We start from the raw sequence: 19,587 nt of genomic DNA on the forward strand, positions 1-19,587 counted from the left end.
TTAGACATCTTTACATGGATGCAGTGAAAGAACAAGACAGATATCCAGAAAAAAATATTGGCATAAACAAAACACAGAAGGGTATGAAATGTCGTGGAAGCACCCGTATTTGAACCTTTCCAATATTTTCGTGTGTTCTGAAGACTGAGAAACAGGCATGGTCTCATGCTTTGCTTCCATTACATGAAACTCATTTAAACCTTGACAAGGCATCAATGTAATGTTTTCTTGGTCCACTACTGACAATGTTCCCTTGGATCCAGCAGCTCCCATATTCTGCTGTTCTTTCACCTATAATAATCCATGTTGAGCAGGCATGGTAAAGTATGTCTACATTTTCCCCAGAGTTCAGTGGGTCCAAACTCTATTCTTAAATGCAAATTATGCAAGAATACTTCTCCCCTCCATTATGCCACACAGCGGGAAATTATTAGAACCCAATTTTGTGCTCTGATGGTGTCCTTGGGTTTGGATGACACTACCTAGAAATACACCCCTCCCCAGAAGTTTCATAGAGGACCAAAAAGAACTTCAGAGCTGATCTATTTCAACTTCCCCATTTACAAAGAAGATTCTGGATCACAGGTTCAAGACTGTGAAGCACAGAGTTCAGGAGGCTTTCTAGTTTAGTGAATTTGGAAATCTCTATGTAGTCTGTTTAAAGATGTTCAAACCCAGCGCTGTGTTTATTCAATCAGCTAAAGATAGAAAAGCCACCACTATTCTACCCTAGTCTGCCCATATAACCTGTCCAACAATGGCCTGAGGCATTTATTAAGATGAATTCCATAGCATATGTTTAAGAACCATTTATCTAATGACAATCAACATTCTCTTCCTCTACCAACTGGGATCACAAACCTTTCTTCTCAGAACTTTGTCCTATATAATATCTAGCTCCATTTAGGATCAATGGGTCTCAGTTTCCTCGTATATAAGGTGAGGATGCTATTCTAAAAGATGTCTACCAAAATATTTCATGATTCCCTTTGTGGGCCATTGGACAAACCTAACAGGCACGGTCCCTAGCCACATTGCTTGTTGCTTAATTAAACAGAAGGGGGGAGATGCTAAGAGCCACAGTCAAGTAATATGATACATGGCATTTTTGGTTGAAAGGTGACCAACAAGCCATTGAGATGATATGATTATGTTAAGATTTGCATTCATATGGATATTGGACTCCTGCTGTCCACCTCGGCCTGCTGCGGGACTCCTGGAGAGTTCCCATTGGTTGGGGAAGTGAGGTAGGAGGGAATTCCGGAGGAGGAACCGCCTCTTGGGTTCCGGGAGAACGCAGCGTGGGAAGATAACGTGATCGGTTATCTTCCCGGGGCTCCTATGGGGCATTGGCGGGAGTTTCAAAAAATAAAGTTTGTTCCTGCTTGAGTGGCTCGTGATTTTGTGCCCAGCCAGACTGCGGCATGTATTGACTCCAAGAATATACTTTTCTGAAACAAAAGATTTTGTGACTAACGAAAATCCCCACCTCCATGATTACCATTACCCAAAGACAGCAAAAGTCCTCAGCCAGGAACAGACTACAACTCAGGGCTTCTCATCCCCAGACTTTGTCAAGCCAGGCATATCCAAAATGGGCACTGCTTCAAAACATCAAAATACAGCATGGACTTAGATGAGGGGGAATGCTAAAAATAAGCTCGCCCAACTTCACAAGCAAAACTTTTCAACATTTCTACATAAAAATATCAAAGCAACCTTTAATATCAGCTTTTCTGGTTGTAGCCCACCAATCCCCTTGAATGGAGCCACAGTCCTTAGCTAGACTGGTGATGGGTGGAATTCTGGCAAAAGATCTTAAAAACTCCTTAGATGAGCTAATTTTCAGCCCAAATTGTGCACCACTCATCAAGATGAATTTTTTCTAAAGTGGGATTCATAATTCACCAGCATTCTGAAAAAACTTATAATACACACACACACACACACACACACACACACACACACACACGACCTCATTCTATTCAATTCCTTTATAATTATTATCTTTAAGTATATTAAGACACTTGTAACAGTGCAATAGTAAATCTATAACTTGTAAATACATACATATTTGTTTGGTATGCATTCTAAAACAAGGGTTTTCTCAGAGATACATATTCTCCAAAAGTTTAAATCTAAATAATCCCCTGGGTAAGTAGCCATTTCTACTAAGTAGGCACTGCTTTAATTATGATCTTCATAGTCTACTATTAACTAACTTTCATATGTTTACTTGCCTTTTATCTGTACAGTACGTTTTGTCTCCCAAAGTAGATTATAAATGTCTTTAAGACAAAGACTCTGCTTCTTAATTTTTATTGTCTCCTATATTATTAGCATGGTGCATGGTGTTAGACCCATCATGGTCTGTCACATGTTAGTCATTGAACCTTAGGCAAGTCTTAGTTTCTTCATGCAAAAAATATGAAAATAAGCCGGGCACAAGTAGTACATGCCTATAATCCTAGCAATTCAGGAGGCAGAGGCAGGAGGGTTACAAATTTGAGCCTCAGCAATTTAGTGAGACCCTGTCTCAAATAAAAAATAAAAAGGGTTGGGGATGTTGCTCAGTGGTTAACCAACCCTGGTTTTAACCCTCGGTACCAAAAAATATATACATTTTAATTGAAAATAACAGTGCCAACTTCATGGCATTATTTATCACAGGATTAAATTTGAAACAGTTATACACAGTTCCTAACATATTAAGGACTCAACAAATGGGAGTTATGCTTATTACTCATTGAATTGAGTTCTTACTTTCTATACATATAAAATGCCAGGTGCCTTGTTAGGAAATTAGAAAAAAAAAAGGTATAAGAAATAATTCCCCTTTAGAAAACACATAATCTAATAACAGCAGACATTTAAACATACAATCATAATGCCACATAATAGTCTAATTGGCGTATGTATAAAGTACTATAAGAACACAGGTAAGGAAGCAATTAATTCTTCCTAGTGCCTTGAGCATGGATAGGAGTTTTCCTGTAGATGAGGTAAAAACATATGCTTGGAATAATAACATGAGCAATACATCAACACTAGTTCTCAAAGTGTGGTCTGGGGACCTGTGGGAATCCCTGAGATAATTTTAGGTGGTCCTTAGTTTCAAAACAATGATCACAATAATACCAAGACATTATTTGCTTTTCAAATTCTTATTCTCTCACAAAAGTATAGTGGAGTTTCTCAGAAATCTTGTGGCCTGCAATACACAACAGATTGAATTTAGAAGTAGCTATGAGAATTTAGCTATCTTCCATTAAAAAGATTTGTAAAAATGTAAAATTGTATCTCTTCTCGTGAAGTTTGATTATTTTGGAAAAGACAGATTTTTTTTCCATAAAAATTTTCTCAACACGTAATGGGTTTGTTATTGTTATTTTAAAGTGAGTTAATGAAAAAATAATTTTAAATACTTCAATTTTAAATTCTAACATGGAGAGATCTATACCTATGTATTGGTATTCATAGGTACAGGCATCCCCACCATAAACAAAAGCTGAGGTCCTTCGTAATTTTTAAAAGTGAAAAGGGGTTCTGAGACCATTTGTGTAAAGACATTAAATTGCATGGTGTGTTCAAGGAATAAATGAATAAATGAATCCGTGTGGTTTAACTATCTCGAGTTCTTTTTTGGAAGTAGACAGAGTATAAATTATAAATATATACATTACACATTCGTATACAATGAATGTGATTATCGTATTCTCTCAGCCTATGAATAACAGATAAAATACACCAGAATGCTGTGAGGGTTAATTTGAATTTATTGGTGATTTTGAGAAAGGACAAGAGAGTAAATTTAGTTAATCCAGGCAAAGTCATTGCATATAAATTTGCAAACTAAAATACTCCCTGGACTGAGGTCATGTGTTTAATTTTAGCAAGTAGGGTGAATATGTTTGGGTAGGTATTTATACTAAGCAGAGGACTGAGCTGGAGATGGGTTTGACAGTGGAAACAGTGATACAACCTTTATTATTTTCAATGCAAAAAAATGAACTATTAATGTGATGTTCTGGTTGAGAATTTAAACTCTCAAAAAAATCTGAAAATTCAAAGTCGTGGTACCCATAGCAACCATAACTCTGCCCCCTTGCATGCCCAGTGTGGAGTATTTTGTATTGCAGTACATGCTGTGAAATCTATGCCTAAATGTGCTATATAGCAGAGTTACAGTTGCTGTGGGAACTGTAACTTTGAATTGCCTGCCTTTTGTGTCATTAAACTTTCAGCTGAAGTATTGCATTAAAGGAGTTTTTTTTTTTTTTTTCTCCACTGTTTTTCCTCATTTGAAAAATTTTTTGATTGGGCATTTAAAAAAACATAAATGATTTTAGATTCAAATAGCAAGATAATGCAGTCTAGTTTCCTATACCTATGCACAGATAAAGCATTAGTGAATTACCACATTTACATATTTCAACCTGCGATAACAAGTCATAAAATAATCTTCTATTTATATAGCACCTTTAATCCTGAAGGGTCCCATCACACACATAGACATGCAGTAAATGAACCACATTGGACAAGAAAACTCGATAAATATTTAACAACACCCAACAAAATTATACAGTGCTTTAGGACAAGCAGCACGAAAGAAAGGCACTGTTGTCCAGTGGTTGGGACACAAACCAACCTGACGCTTCATTCTGGCTTTTGTGATGGCATGGTCTCTCTCCTTGACATTGAGTAAAAAAATTGAATCCCATATAACTCTGAGTATTGCATTTTCTCTGCTCCAGAAGATCATTTGGTCTAGCCTACTACTACTAGCCAAGGAATGTACCTATGTATTCTTGAACAGGAAGCAGCAAATTTCTATTGAAAAAGGCAAGATAGTAAATATTTTAGGCTTTCAGAGCCATTGTGTTTCTGTCACAACTACTCAACTATTGCCATTTTAGTGCAAAAACAGATATAGAGAATACATAAATGAATGAGCAGGGCTGCATTTCCAATAAAATGTATTTATGGACACTGAAATTAGAATTTCATATAATTTTACATGTCACAAAATAGTATTCTTCTAGTGAATCTTTAACCATTTAAAAATGTGAGACATGTTCCCAGCCTGTGAGTTATATAAAAGCAGGTAGTGGGAAGTAGTTTGCTGATTGCTGCTGTAGAAGTTGGTATTGCAGATCATGCTCAAGGATACCTCTAGCCAGTGATGGACTTCTAAACATTAAATAAGTAGTTCCTCACACCTTAAAAAAATATGAATGTATTTATTTGATTATGTACATAAATCTGGATCTAGATATTTAGAATTATGTGTGTATCTATCTAGATCTAGTTAAATACTTATATATAGTGTGTTCACACAGTTACTATACATTTTATTGTTACACAGGAAGTATAGCATAAATGTACAAATAGTGATAAAATATACAGCACTCTCATTGAGTTCCATATAGCCAATTTGCTCTTATAAAATGCTTTCAATGATATTTGCTGAACTTTTGTATTCATGACTAACCTATGACCACAATTCATAGCTGAGTGTGGTCCCAGCTTGAATGTTGGCTTATATTTTTATTTCTAATAAGGAGTAGGATGAAAGTGAAAAATTGTCCGAGAGTTTCGCTCTTTCATCGATATCATGAGCAACTTCTTCGCTAATATTAGATAACAGCTGTCAAATATTTCCTCAATTTTTTTGTGATCTTCACAAAAAATTTGGCAACAGACTTTGACATACTTTTATGTTTAATCTGTGTATCAGTCAGGATTCTACAGAGAAACAGAACCAGTAAAATAATCATATACATACACATGTCTTTGTGTGTATGTGTGTGCATGGGGAAACTGATCTATTATAAATAATCTACTCACATGATCGATCATGGAGGCTGAGGCATCTCAACATAGTCACTTGCCCATCTGGAGACTGAGGAGAGCTGATGTATGCTTCCAGTACAAATTCAAAGGCCTGAGAATGAGGAAAGCCAAGGTTTCAGTTTGAGTCTAAAGGCCAAAAAGGACCAATGTCCCAGCTCAAGTTGGGACAGAACTTCAACAGTTTGGGTGGGGCCCACCTACATTAGGAAGAAGAATCTGCTTCACTCAGTCTGCTAATTACATGTTAGTCTCATTCAGAAGTACCCTTATAGACACACCCAACATTGCTTAATTAAATACGAATGCCTCCCAAGCCCCGTCAAATCAGGATTTAAAAATCCATGAAGATCTATTATTAACATTTTTCTATCACTTAAGTCTAAACTATCAAAGCCATACATCCCTCATTTAATATCTGTTGATTCCACAGTGAAATGGTGTCACCACGGCCAATTTTAAAGATGCCTATGTGATATCAATGAACACAGAGGAAATATGCAGTAGTGTTAGCATGTTATTTTATGATATTGTGAACACAAAAATACAAAAGATAAAAAATAACCTTAAGATTGTATAATAGTAAAATAATTAGACATTGATGAGTTTTTAGTATGTTACTTTTTCTTTTTAACATAATTTATTTAATTGTGAGTTTATATAATTTAATATTTAATAATGGATGTATTCAATAACTGGCTTAAAAAGTTCTAAAAATATAATAATCAGCTATGGGGAGTCCAAAGAACTAATCCCCACACATCCTTAGAATTGTCTTGTGTAATCCCTGCAGAGATTCGTCTGGTCCCTGACCTTCTTTGTGGAAATCCCACCCAATTTTATTTTGGTCAAAGCTTATAAAAAATGAGTACTGAATTAATCTCATTATTCTTCTTAGTATTATTTTTTTCTGAAGTACACTGATCTCTTTACATCATTAGTGAATTGCCACATGTATATATTTCAACCTGCAATAATAAGTCATAAAATGATCAGTTTGTGGCATGGCAAAATGTAGGTGGAGTCAGCTAAGGGACTGGCTCGTGCTCCCATGTGTTTGGTTGACGAAACAGTATAAGGGACTGCCACAATATAGATGACCAGTCTGGGTAATTTTGCCACAATTATCTGAGAAATTCCAACAAAGCCAGAATTAGGGTTTAAGTCTTGTAGATAATTATAGCTAGGGACACAGAGACATAGAAAATCAGTGAAGAATGGCTCCCTTGACTTTCAGTCTGGTGATTTACCCACCATACCCACTCTGCTCCTAAATAATGAGTTACTTAATGTTTGTCAAGCAATTTTACGTTGTAAATCACCAAATACAAGGCATCATTAACGTCTATTTGAAACTGTACAGAGAAAATTTTAATAGGCAATATACAGTCCCCCAATGCAGCCAAGACTGTATGTCTGTACATTTTCTTGTCTTTTTTTTTTTTTAAATCAGGTATGGCAAGATGTTTTAATAATCTCTGATGGCTGGAACCTCTGTTTTGAGTATGACTTAAGATAGTTGTTACCAGCAATTTCTTTAATACAGAGGCTGGAACCTCTGTTTTGAGTATGACTTAAGATAGTTGTTACCAGCAATTTCTTTAATACCATGCTGGGGGTTAGTTTGATGGAATTATTTATTAATATGAGGATCACAAATGAGTCTGAAGAACAAGGAGACTGTGAGTCACCACTACCCTTTCTGCCAGCACCCTGCCATTTGATATGCAATGGTACAATATTCCAGAAGGAGGGACAAGTTTACAATTTAGCAAAAGTCATATATGTACCCCTGCAGTGTACCCCTGTCGTGCACACAATTTTTTTTAAAAAGAAGCTTAGTTAGTTCTAAACTAAATAACTCATAAATGTCAAGGGCATTCAAAGGCAATGAATTGTTGAAAGTAAGGGGTGTTCAAGTATGTTTGTGATTGAGGTGAGAGAGTGGGACTTGGCTTTAATTTACAAATAAATTAGAAAAAAAAAAACAAACAGACTCAGCATTACTATTGTAACTGGAAATAACTTGGGCAAATTTAATCCAACTTCCCTGAATACTTGATTAATCTCAGACCAAGAGGAAAATCAAGGTAACATAGGAAGTTTCCATCTGTACTGTGGGCAGAGGAAGTTGGGGCTTCCAGGACCCACAAAAGGCCACACATGACCCCTTCCCCTGGGATCCCTTTCTTTAAGTTCCCTGTGACAGTTTTGGGTCTGGCTTCAAGTCCAAGAGAAGTCTGTCGCCATCCTTGTCCTTGTGAAGCTACCAACCTTTACTGTCAGGATCTGAGTTAGAGTCCCACCCCCAAGACAATCCTGGAGCTTGAGGACAAATTTGAGCCCCAAACTTAAGATGTAGCTCAACCTTTGACCACTAGATGTCTCCTGGAAAGCAATGACCCATATAACCTGGTTTATCCTCCTTCAAACCAATAGACTTGTTGCTCTAAGACTTGATGAGCCTGCTCTGCTGGAGGCCACCTTATTAATATCGCCACCCACCCCACTGCTTACGATGGCGCCATGCTTAGAGGGGGATGGGACCAGGTGGTTGACCCTCAGACAGTGCTCGCTGTTTAATCCACGCAACAATCTGCACAATCTAGGGCTATCCCCTCGAACCCCATTTCTTGACCAAGGAAGAGGGGAAAGTGACCCAGAGACCCAAGGTTCCCAGGTATGCAGCCCGGAGACCCTCAGATTTGAACCAGCTACGAACCTCCTAAGGGACCAGTGTTCAGAATCACCTAGCATAAGGTCCCCCAACAGTCCATGTCTCCTATTTCTTCCCACTCATTCCCGCTGCCCCCACCCTGCCCTCCCTTTTGCCTAGGGATCACCAAAAGTGGCTCGTTGGAGGGACATTAGGGAACCATTCAACGTCCCTGTTTTGATCCGCGTGGTGTTTTCTGGAAAAATTAGCGGCTTCTAGCTGGAAGAGGAAAGAAAAAAGGGGGGAGGATGCGGGGAGGGGGAGCAAGAAAGGAAACAGCCAGGTTGAATTCCCAGTCTTTATCAAGCAATTCGCTCACCAATGAAAGAAAGCTGCAGTGGCAGATTCGAGCCACATGCGGTAGTGTGTAGCAATTAGTAGATAAAATGCTGACTAAAGTGCTAAAACATGAAGTATTATTGTAGCCAAGGTCAAAAATGCTTCAGTTGTCTTTTGCAATTTGGGGGAGGGGAGGCCCAGGGGTTCGAAGAGAGATTTGCATTTTCGAAATGGTCGCCTTCTTTCTTCAAACTGTACTTTTTTTTTTTTTTTATGATCCTGTTTATTATAGTCCAAGCTGCCTAATTATGTCACTGCTGGTTTTTGGAACTAACTTAATCCTCCTGATCTTTTATGAAACGATTCACAGACACTGAATAATGTGTCCCTGCTCCCTCACCCCCGTGAGGGCTGAGAATGATTTTTAATTTTTTATCTTTTAAATATATCAGATAACTTAAAACAGAGTTGAATTTCTGGCTAATAAGATAGTAGGAATATAGATGTGTGGCTATGGATAGGCTCCTGTGTTTCAGTACAAGAAAGATCCCAGAAATAGTGAGTCATATAAAATATATACTGTTCCCCTCCCCACCTCCTCTTTTATACACAGCAAGTCCCAGCTACAAGCTTTTTTTATAGATAAATAAAGCAGTTGCTTTCATGATTATAACTGTCCTGAATGGATTGTCTTCTTACAACATTCAATCTGTTTATGAGTATTTACTTTACATTAGCCCAGGGACCCTGCACTGCAGGAGTTTGCCTCTATTCCCCTGGGTGTCGGTGTCTCAAGTCTTACATCTGCTCTGTGATTGATGGAGCCTTGAATCCACGTTATTACTCTCTCACAAGCAGAAATCAAACAGGCTATTAACTACATTACTTCAAAGAACTGTTTCAATACAATCTCCTTATCTTAATTGAAACTTTCTTTGTATGGATATTTGCTACACAGATAATTTACAGGTGCCTATCAAGCATCGAATTAAAGAAGAGGTAAAATAGAGGAGGCATTTTTTGGGGGGAGGGGGGAGGGTTACCACTATTGTGATCTGTAATTTTAAAAACCATTCACAGTATTGGAACCAGGTTTGATTTATTAGATTTTTTATGTTCATGGGAGTGCTCATAGTGCTGTAAAAAACAGGGGAAAGAAAACCCTGTGATTCAGTTTTGAAATTTAGCATTCTTCTGATTACAAGAATGCAGATATTCAAAAACATTCAGACCCAGGTCCCTGCAATTGTTAACATCTCAGAAACCTTATCAGAGAGATTAGGCAGCATGCAGCTAGTTCACTGCCTACCTTGAAGAGATATGGCAACAGGGTTTCTAATTAGACCAAGTTGGTTACAGACACTTAAAGACTTACAGCACTAGTGACAGCAGAAGTTGCTTAGATGCTGTAAAGAGCTGTGTATTTTTTAAGAGAGAGATCTAATATACAATCGAGGGATACCCTCAGGCATTCTGTTGAGGTTTCCTGCATAAATGCTGCTGCATTGGTCATACAGGAAACTGACTCAGAGTCGATCTCAAATAAGATCTTGTCAAAATACTGCAACTCAAGTTTTTTAATATAGTATTTCTTGAACTGGATGTATATATTTATGCTAACAGGACAGAGATTAACAGAAGCCTGAGGCATATGTCATGTATTTAAAAAAAAAAAAAGTAAAATGCCTTTCAGTCATGTCCACTCATAGGTTAAAAATGAACAAAATGGGTTATTCTAATCAAATGTCTGCAGTATGCATCATAAAGTTAAAGAGGGAGAGAGAGAGGGCTAGAGAGCTGTAATTTCTCTTTGTAACCCATGTTTATAAAATAGGAAGATCAGATGGAATTTAAAGGGAGATAATTAAAGAGTGATGTGCAAGTCATAATTTGGCTAATGCAAAAGATGGGAGACTGAATTGTTACATTGTCGTCCTCCATGGTGCAGAGTTGTGATATTACTTTAAATTATTAAAATAGTTTTCAACAGCTTTCAGAATACTGGCTCTTTGGCATGGGCTTTTATTACTTATTGTAATTGGAGGATCTGCCATTTTCTTTCGTTTATCTCTGTGTGTATAGAAACGAGATAGATCTTGCCTTTTATTACTTCCCCATGTTCTGAATCAAAAATGTGGTTTAGATAATGTTAAGTGCCCTAATTCTTACTGCAGAGGACGCAGACATTATGAAAAGGCATAAAATACACACAGAGGGTCTTTCCACCTCAAGTCACTGAATATGAGGCATTTGTGCTCTACTGGGTATATTAACTTCAGCCATGTGAATATAATTTTCATTAAAGTAATCCTGTTTCAACTAGATGCTGTGACTAGAGGTGAAACGTTGCGAAAGCGTTAAAAATAGCTTACTAGTAATTTCAACATCCTGTAATTTTATCACAGATCAAGTTTCAACTGTCATACTATACAGACCTTATTCCCCATATAGTACATGTTTACTTTTTTAGCATGCCAGACCCACTTTGGGAAGATTGGTGCCAATATAATAAAATCGCGGAGGGGGGGTGGTGCTGGAAGAGTGGGAGGAGAGCGGAGAAGGGGTGGGGGAACGTGGGGGAACGTGGGGGAAGCGAGTACACCATTTTACATCAACACTGCGAAAATGCAATCTAGCCTGGCGGAGGACCGGCAGCTGGGTCGGAGCGAGCGAGGGCTTTGCAGTCTCTGCCTGTTCCTTGTTCTGTCGCTCTTAAGTTTCTCTGTGTTTGCATAATAGCCGTGCATGCAAACCTCGCAATGCTCCAGGGCTCCAGAACAATAAATATACACATTTAAAGCCTTTATTGTCTTACGGTTCGTGCCCCCGGTTTTCAACAGCTTAATTTCTGGTTGTATTTAACTAGTTTGCAAATGGATTTTTTCAGTTTCAAACTATTATTGAGGAAGCTCCCCTCCCTTTTTTGGCGGGGGAGGGGATGGGGGTGGGGTAGGAGTCGGTATATTATTCCTGTAGCGCTGGGTTATATAAACACATTATCATTTGAGAGCGCCCTTGGCGTCCATCAGCATTGTAAACACGTACTAGTGTATATACTTCAAAATTAAAGAATGCACACGCAGAACCGGGAGCCTGAATTCATATTCCGAGCAGACTCACTGCTTGCATTTATTGATTTATCATGCATCGTTTATTGTTCCAGTCCCTAAATGCAGTTGCTGTCCGTTCAATATTGTTTGCAAAATCCCGAGATATGTGTGCACTGCTCACTTGTCTTTCTGTTCTTCTTCTGTTTTTTTTTTTTTTTTTGGCTGAGTATTTTTTTTTGCGAAGCGAACAAATGCATTAATATTTATATGTTTATATAATCGATAACCCACTTTTCCCTTCCATGTAAATAGGCATCAAAAGATAATTTAACAGATTAGTTCTCGAAAACATGGCAGTGAGGAAGCGTAATTTAACTATCAAACAAATCTACATGTCTAATAACAGCAAATCTGCTAAGGAGCATTAGAAAGAGGAGCAGCGCCCCGGAATCTCTGCAGGAAATGTTCTTTATATTAGACATATACAAGCAGGTCCTGTCAGATACACAGCAGAGCTCTCGAGCCCTGACCTCCTCCAAAAATTTCATCAGACGATTCACTTAGACAGTGACGGTCAGAAAGAGAAAGATCTCGTCTTCACACAGTTTAAGCGTGGATTTTATTTTTACAAATCTTCCCATCTGGTTTTTTGCCTTGATCACTTCTCTTCCCGCCGAGATCGGACAGAGCCTTTCTCCCGATTATGAATTTGATCAACCCATATTTGGAAGGAAACCCACATAGTTTTGACAGGAGCTGAAAATTGAGTCGTCAGAGAAATATTAGGACATATTTTAAATTATTTTGGTGCTCAAGGGGAGGCAAGAGCTCAATTTTATATTGAGACATTACGCCGGCTGAAGGCAGAGAATGTTTTTCCCTGCCAGGACCTGATGCAATCCATTCACGCCAACAAGTTTGGAGAGAATGTTGAGTTCAATCAATTCAGAACGTCGAGATGGAGCCCAACTCACTCCAGGTATTTCGCTCTCCTCCGCTCCTCCGATCCCGGTACCCCCCGGCACCCCCCAGCCCTCCAGCTCACCCACACCTCTGCACCCACCCACACCCCCCACAAACTTTTCACCAAACTTTTACCCTCTGCATCCCCCCAAATCATTTTTATTGTTTAAAAAAAAAAATCCCTGCACTGATCATACATACATAATGTGATTTTACCGCCTCTGATGGGGAGGTGGGAAGGGGTGGCGGGCGGGAGGGGGGTGGCGGAGGGTTTTTTTTTTTTTTTTTTTTTCTTAAGGGAGGCAGAAAATTTGTGGGCTCTATGATTTTTTTTTCCACCCAGCGTTATATCTGTGGGCTCGTCTGTATTAAGAGTGGGGATGTCTGTGTGTAAATGTGTCTGGGAATAGATGTTTGTGTTCTGATGGCTACATTATTTATTTGGTGCTTTTTTTCCCCCCTGCAGTGGGTCGGCTCACCGTGTGGTTTGCACGGACCTTACATTTTCTACAAGGCTTTTCAATTCCACCTTGAAGGCAAACCAAGAATTTTGTCCCTTGGCGACTTTTTCTTTGTAAGATGTACGCCAAAGGATCCGATTTGCATAGCGGAGCTCCAGCTGTTGTGGGAAGAAAGGACCAGCCGGCAACTTTTATCCAGCTCTAAACTTTATTTCCTCCCCGAAGACACACCCCAGGGCAGAAATAGCGACCACGGCGAGGTGGTAAACCTATCTCTCCCTCTCTTCTTTCTTTATTATTTTTTCCCCTAGTAATGCTTATTACAGGGCAAGCTTGAAAATACTGTATTCACTTCTGCAGGCGAGCAGGATCCACTCCTTTTTTAAAGGGGTAGCGCCACTAGCTGGGGCTCGAGTATTTTGCCATTGTCAGAGTTTGACTGTCAGCTTTACAAAGAGGATCCAACTGCTGATTTTAGTCAAGATCAAATAACTTGTTCGAGAAGGGTTTTGTTCAAGGATGTGTGTGTGTGTGTGTGTGTGTGTGAGAGAGAGAGAGAGAGAGAGAGAGAGAGAGAGAGAGAGAGAGATCGCTCTTCTGCTAACTGCCGCTTGAACATCACATGCTTTTTATATTTTTTGCCTTTTGAAAATTTACCTTCGTGTCTAGCTTGGTCGGGGCTGGGTGGATTTCTTTCGGTGGGTTTCGATATTGTTCACGTTTTTTTTTTTTTTTTAAGTAAGTATTTGATATGTTTAAGAGGGCGGAAATTACGAAATGGAGGCAGAATGAGATCAAAAGCTATTGAGTTGGCAAAGACGTGTTGAATAAAGTGATAAATGACAGGTACTGGAATAATACATTCAAATAACTTGCAGATCTGCCCGGGCGGATTTCAAAGCGGTCGTGTAACCGGCACAAACACGTTAAGCATTAACAACTATCTCTCGCCCACTCCCCCCGCCGCCCCCCCGCCCCGACAAGCCATTTGATGTTCTAGTTTTCAATTACTCCACGCAAAGTGGACGTCTTCCAGCGCGATCTTTGGGGGTGTGTGGAACCGGGCGGGGGACAGGAGGGAGGGCAGAGGGGTGTGAACTCGCCCACTGGCCCTGCGGGTCCAGCGCCCTCCGTGCCCAGACAGCGCTCCCAGGGAGGGACCGAGCCTTCCCGGCACGTTTCTGGGCGGCCGCGGGGGCGCTCGCCGCGCTCCCGGGAGGACGCCGGAGGTGAGCCCGCAGTCACCGGGCGCCGGGGCGGCCGCCTCCCTTCGGCTCTGTCATTTATGTGTGAGCGCAGTTCTGCGGACTCCCCTAGTCAGCTGGCCGACCTTAGCGCCGTAGTACCTACCGGGGAACTATTTTGGGGAGTCTGTGCCCACGGCGCGGCGGGGAGGGAGGGCGCCCGGCCACTTGGCAAGGCTTTGTGTTGCCAAAGCGAGAGGAGGGCAATCAAACTGAGACTTTTGAGGGCAGCTAGCTCTGTGCCAGGCTGTGGAGCTTTCGAGGTAGGTCTAAGGATCTTTTTGTTAAATGAATGATGCCCCGTTTAACTCATCCCGGGTCTCCAAGATGCCAATCCTTCCAGAATTTCTTGATCTGATAGAGTTGATTGTACTTTTGGCGTCGCCAGCTCACACCCTCTCCTCAGGATCGAATTACCCAACAGTGGTCTATGTCGGTTAATTACTTGAGTTAGTCAAAACGTTTGCACTCAAATCTGCTTTTCCGAAGTAAGCCCCTCCCTCCTCCCCCGCATACACTCCTCCCCCGCCCTCCCCCCGCAGCTTTGGGTTTTAACGTTCATATTTCCCTACGTCCGCCTGCAATTTTACAAAGGTGTTGTTTGGAAATACTGTGAAAAATCCTGCAACCTACCAACAGGTTGAGCTCTTTCCCCCTCCCAAGGTCTCGCTCGGCCCCTCCCCCGACCCAACTTTGCTGCGCAGCTGTCTTCCTCCCCCTCCCCCTCCTGATTTCTTATTATTTGCTTTTCAAATTTATTACTTCAACATGGCCTGTGATCTGGAAAAGGGAAGGATTAAATATCCAGAAAAGAGCTGGTGCCTAATAGACTTCTGACTAAACCCAGGAGGAAATTATTCAGTGTTTTATGGGATATTTTGTGGGCACTCTTTTTTGGGGGAGGGGGGCGTGAAATTAGAATATTTTTAAAGACCCCAAATTGACCCCACTTGGTACATTTTAAATTTCTGTTGGTATAATTAGATACGAATTCTGATTTAAGAATAAAAGCCAGAGTGCATCTGCTGGAACTCTTGTCGGTGAATAGATATATTTTTAAATACACGATTTATTTTTAATTGTTTATTATGGGGAATTGAAAGCGAACCATTGTAATGATCTGTGCATTTCGTCTCTGTTATATGAGCCATACCTGAGAAAATTAATCTTACCATTTAAAAGTAAACTCTAGGGGGTTTGTGGAGGGAGATGGCTCTATTTATAATTCTCAGCTGCATATACATCCTCTAATATTATGCATGATTTGTTTTTTTAATGCTAACACGGCTGGTAATTAGCTGTATGATTATACTTGTATATTTCATTAGGACTTTGGCTGATGTCATTGTGAATTATTCAGCCATATTAAAACAATTTTCAATTGAGATAATGACACGCCTCAAAATTATGCAAATGCCGACTGCATTGTGCAAAATAATTATGACAAATGTAAAGCAGGTAGAAAGTTTCCCAATGCAGATTGGTTTTCCACCCTGGTGATGTCATTTCCCCCCTGGCCTAAGTTAGTCATTCATTAGGAGAATAGCAGCAGCAGTCTCCTCTGGAGGAGAGTCAAAGAAACCAGCATTTACTGCTGGCACCTAGAGGGGGCAACAGGGCCCTCTCATTAAGAAATTTGCTTTGTTTTCACTTACTCCATTTACTTGTTTATATACATTGAAGTGATTTTTATTATTGATTTTAAATAGTTTTGAATGATGCATTTGCCATTTGCAGCCTGTAACTAAAAGAAAAAGGTTTCTTGGTGATAGGCACTCTTACTTGGAGAAAATGTTCAGCACATTTAATCAGCTAGTACAGTTTATTTTAAGTAACCAAATGGAGGTTAATAATTTCTTGATTGAGCTGACATCAGCATCCATCTCAAAAGGACGTCCAGAACTCAGCATGCTTTTTTGGTTTAAGAGAATCATTCTGCCTTTATGTGATTTCTTGAAATGTAAAGACGTCAGTTCTAAAAGCAGGAAAATGATCATTGTGCAAGTTTAGAAATAGCGTCCCTGTGTGATTTGCTATGATTTGCAGAGGGCTTTTTTTGGAATATTTTCTCATTGATCCTTGCAATCATTGTATGAGGCTGAGGAAGACAGGACTTTGTATACCCATTTTATAGATGGGGGCTTAAACTTGGAAAGATTATATGGTTTGTCAAAGGTTGCTAGTCTCGAGCCCAACTTTATGGTTGCTTTACCCCAATGAAACCTATGTGTGCAGTTCCTTGTACCTTTTAGAACTATGACAACTCAATTAACTTTGCCAGAGGTCGCCAGATATTTAGATAGTAAAACCATTCTTATTCTATAATGTTTAGCAAATTCTAGCCAGCATTTTATAACAGGAACAGTTATATTTTAATAATTATTATAAGCATTAATAATTGGTTATTTGTTTTAATAATGATAGTGATGATCTGTATGCTTATATACACTGCTGCCTTGATACATTTCCATTGCTAGCAACTGGTCTGGGGGGGGGGGGAAGTGTTCCAAAAAGAAACACTTTGATTCTGCAACTTACTATTTGTTTGACCTTGAATAATCATAAGTACTTTGAGCCTTTATTTTTCAGCTACAAAATGGGAACATATAGTAAGGATGACTGTGGATTATTGTGAGGACCAAGAGGTATTATATGGGTAGAAATACTTTACATATTGAAAAGTGCTTACATAAATAGAAGGGAGTTCTAATTATAGTGGCCTTTGTTCTAGATATTCTTGCCTTTAAAAACAATAGCAAAGCATAATAACTTGAGTCTGTGGAGGTCCTTGGACCTAATCATGATACTGTCTTAAATTACCATGAAAGTGAATAGCAGGGCCATGTGCAAGGAGTTAAGTGTCTTTAGTAATTACCCACAATTGCCACATTCAGCCAGTAGCTCTTCAGAGGAGGAAAATGGCAAAGTAGGCGGGTAATTGGTTCTGTTACTGGGTAACTTCTGATTACATTCATTTTCAAATTGCCAAGTGCTTAATCTATTGGCAATGTACCCTCTTAAAATAGGTGATGTGCAGGCTTGGATTTGAGCCTGACCATCTAAGACATGGGTTTTGCATGCAGGTCTGCTAATCACTTGCAACAGTGAATATGGATGCCTGAAGTCTCTATGTCAAACAGTTAAGATCAAGCAGACCTGGGTGTTTTGAATTCCAACATGCATTCAGGATTTGTAACAGTATTTAGCTGTCATTAGACTCATCATCCAGTTAAAAAATGTCAAAAGTACATATTCTGGGGCCCCTATTGCAATTAATTCAATTAGAATATTTGAAGTTAGGTTCCTATTCAAACTTTTAAACATGTTAAACAGCTCCTCTTAGCTGTATTATCTTGGGCAAGTTCTGAACTCTCTGTGCCTTAGTTTTTTCATCTGTAAAATGGAAATACAGTACTTATTTCTTAGGAATATTTAAAGGATTAAATGAATTAATACATGTGAAGTGTGTACAATTAAAGTTGACCCATGGTAGATACTTTGATAATGATTGACTGCTATCATTACCATTAATATTAGTATTTTTGTTCTCATGGAAGTTTGAGACCACTAAAGTGGATCTTACTGAAGAAATCTTTTCTGTATGAGAGGTTGGTACCTGGGTTAGTTTGCTAGAACATGTAGCCATCCAGGTCCCTTCAGCTCAGATTTTCATCTTTTTATTGCATTTAGTTGTGTCCTCAAAATAAAAGGTTTCTTAAGGATTTACATTTTGCTATTGAAGTATGCTGTCAACTGGATTGGCAAGATTTTTTTTTAAAGATTGCATAATTTGATCATGTATGGGGTTAGGCAGACACATTTTGGAATCCAGAAAGTGATGGCTTGGTCTTGATCTTTTTGGATAGTCCCTAAGCTTTGGTCTATATGTATAAATTTTTTTTTTTTTTTTTTTTAGAGATTTCTGATACTCCTGATGTCACTGGCCTTGGACAATGCTTTTAACTTTTCTGAGCCTCAGTTTCTTTATCTGTACAATGTACTTAATGATCTCTACTTTGCTTTGGAGAATTAGAGATAATAATGAAAAGGGCCTGGAATCTAGCATAGTTCCTATGAGAGCTCAACAAGTGATAGTTGTAGATATAATCATTATTATTTATTTGTGGTAATCATTTAAATTTTGAGAAGGAACATCTTTACTCTCTACCTGGCAGGTCTTGTACAACTGAGATTAGAACTAAAGAATTAGATGGAGAGAATTTACTGGACTGTACTGAGGGTCAGCCAACTAAGGTCTAAAGACTAAATCTGGCCCACTGCCTGTTTTTGTAAATAAAGTTTTATTGGAATGTAGCCACACTCATTTGTTTATGTATTGTTTATAGCTCTTCGGCTACAACAGCAGAATTGAGTAGCTTTGATGGTTACCATATGGCCAACAAAATGGAAATATTTACTATCTGGCTTGGTCCTTTATGGAAAAAGTTTGCTGATCCCTGGCCTGTAGGGTTGATATGAAAGAAAGTACCTGATAACGTAGTCATTTCTTTTTTTTCCCCTCTTTCCTTTCTTCTTCTCCTTCCCTCTTCCCCATCCCCCCCAACCCCTTTTGTGCTTTAGATTTAATCCAGGGTCTTATATATGTTAAGTTTGTGCTTTACAACTGAGCTATATCTCACTTTGTTTTGGAGCAAATCCAGTAGTATAAGAAATAATTTAACATTAATATTTCATCAAAATAACATTTAAACATGCAAACTTCCATCTCATCATTGAGTCAAGCATGTTAAAAATTTAAGAATGAGTAAAATATTAAACTATATTTTGTATCACTAAGATCCAAACTCCAGTCAATATTTCATTACCCACAATGAAACTGATCAAATTATACTGTTATTGTACAAATGCATAACAACAAATCCCACTATTATATATAATCGTAATTATAATGCACCAATAAAAAAAGGAAAAAAATAAACACTCTCTGAAAAAAGAAAACTACCTGTTGAGCGTTAATCATGTGCTCAGCACTCTGCCAGGTGAAGACATGGAGGTAAAACCAT

General features: G+C 39.0%; 1 protein-coding gene across 1 annotated transcript in view; it reads left to right on the forward strand.

The window, feature by feature from the left end:
* Nucleotides 1–12,853: 12,853 nt before the first annotated feature.
* Arid5b (AT-rich interaction domain 5B) overlaps nt 12,854–19,587 on the forward strand; it is a 175,883-nt gene continuing 169,149 nt past the window's right edge. The window contains exons 1-2 of the mRNA XM_076834529.1: nt 12,854–12,874; nt 13,325–13,579. Coding sequence (XP_076690644.1) covers nt 12,854–12,874; nt 13,325–13,579 — 276 coding nt within the window. The remainder of the gene's footprint in view (nt 12,875–13,324; nt 13,580–19,587) is intronic.

The sequence above is a fragment of the Callospermophilus lateralis genome, chromosome 15 (genome assembly GCF_048772815.1).
Source record: "Callospermophilus lateralis isolate mCalLat2 chromosome 15, mCalLat2.hap1, whole genome shotgun sequence".
Taxonomy (NCBI): domain Eukaryota; kingdom Metazoa; phylum Chordata; class Mammalia; order Rodentia; family Sciuridae; genus Callospermophilus; species Callospermophilus lateralis.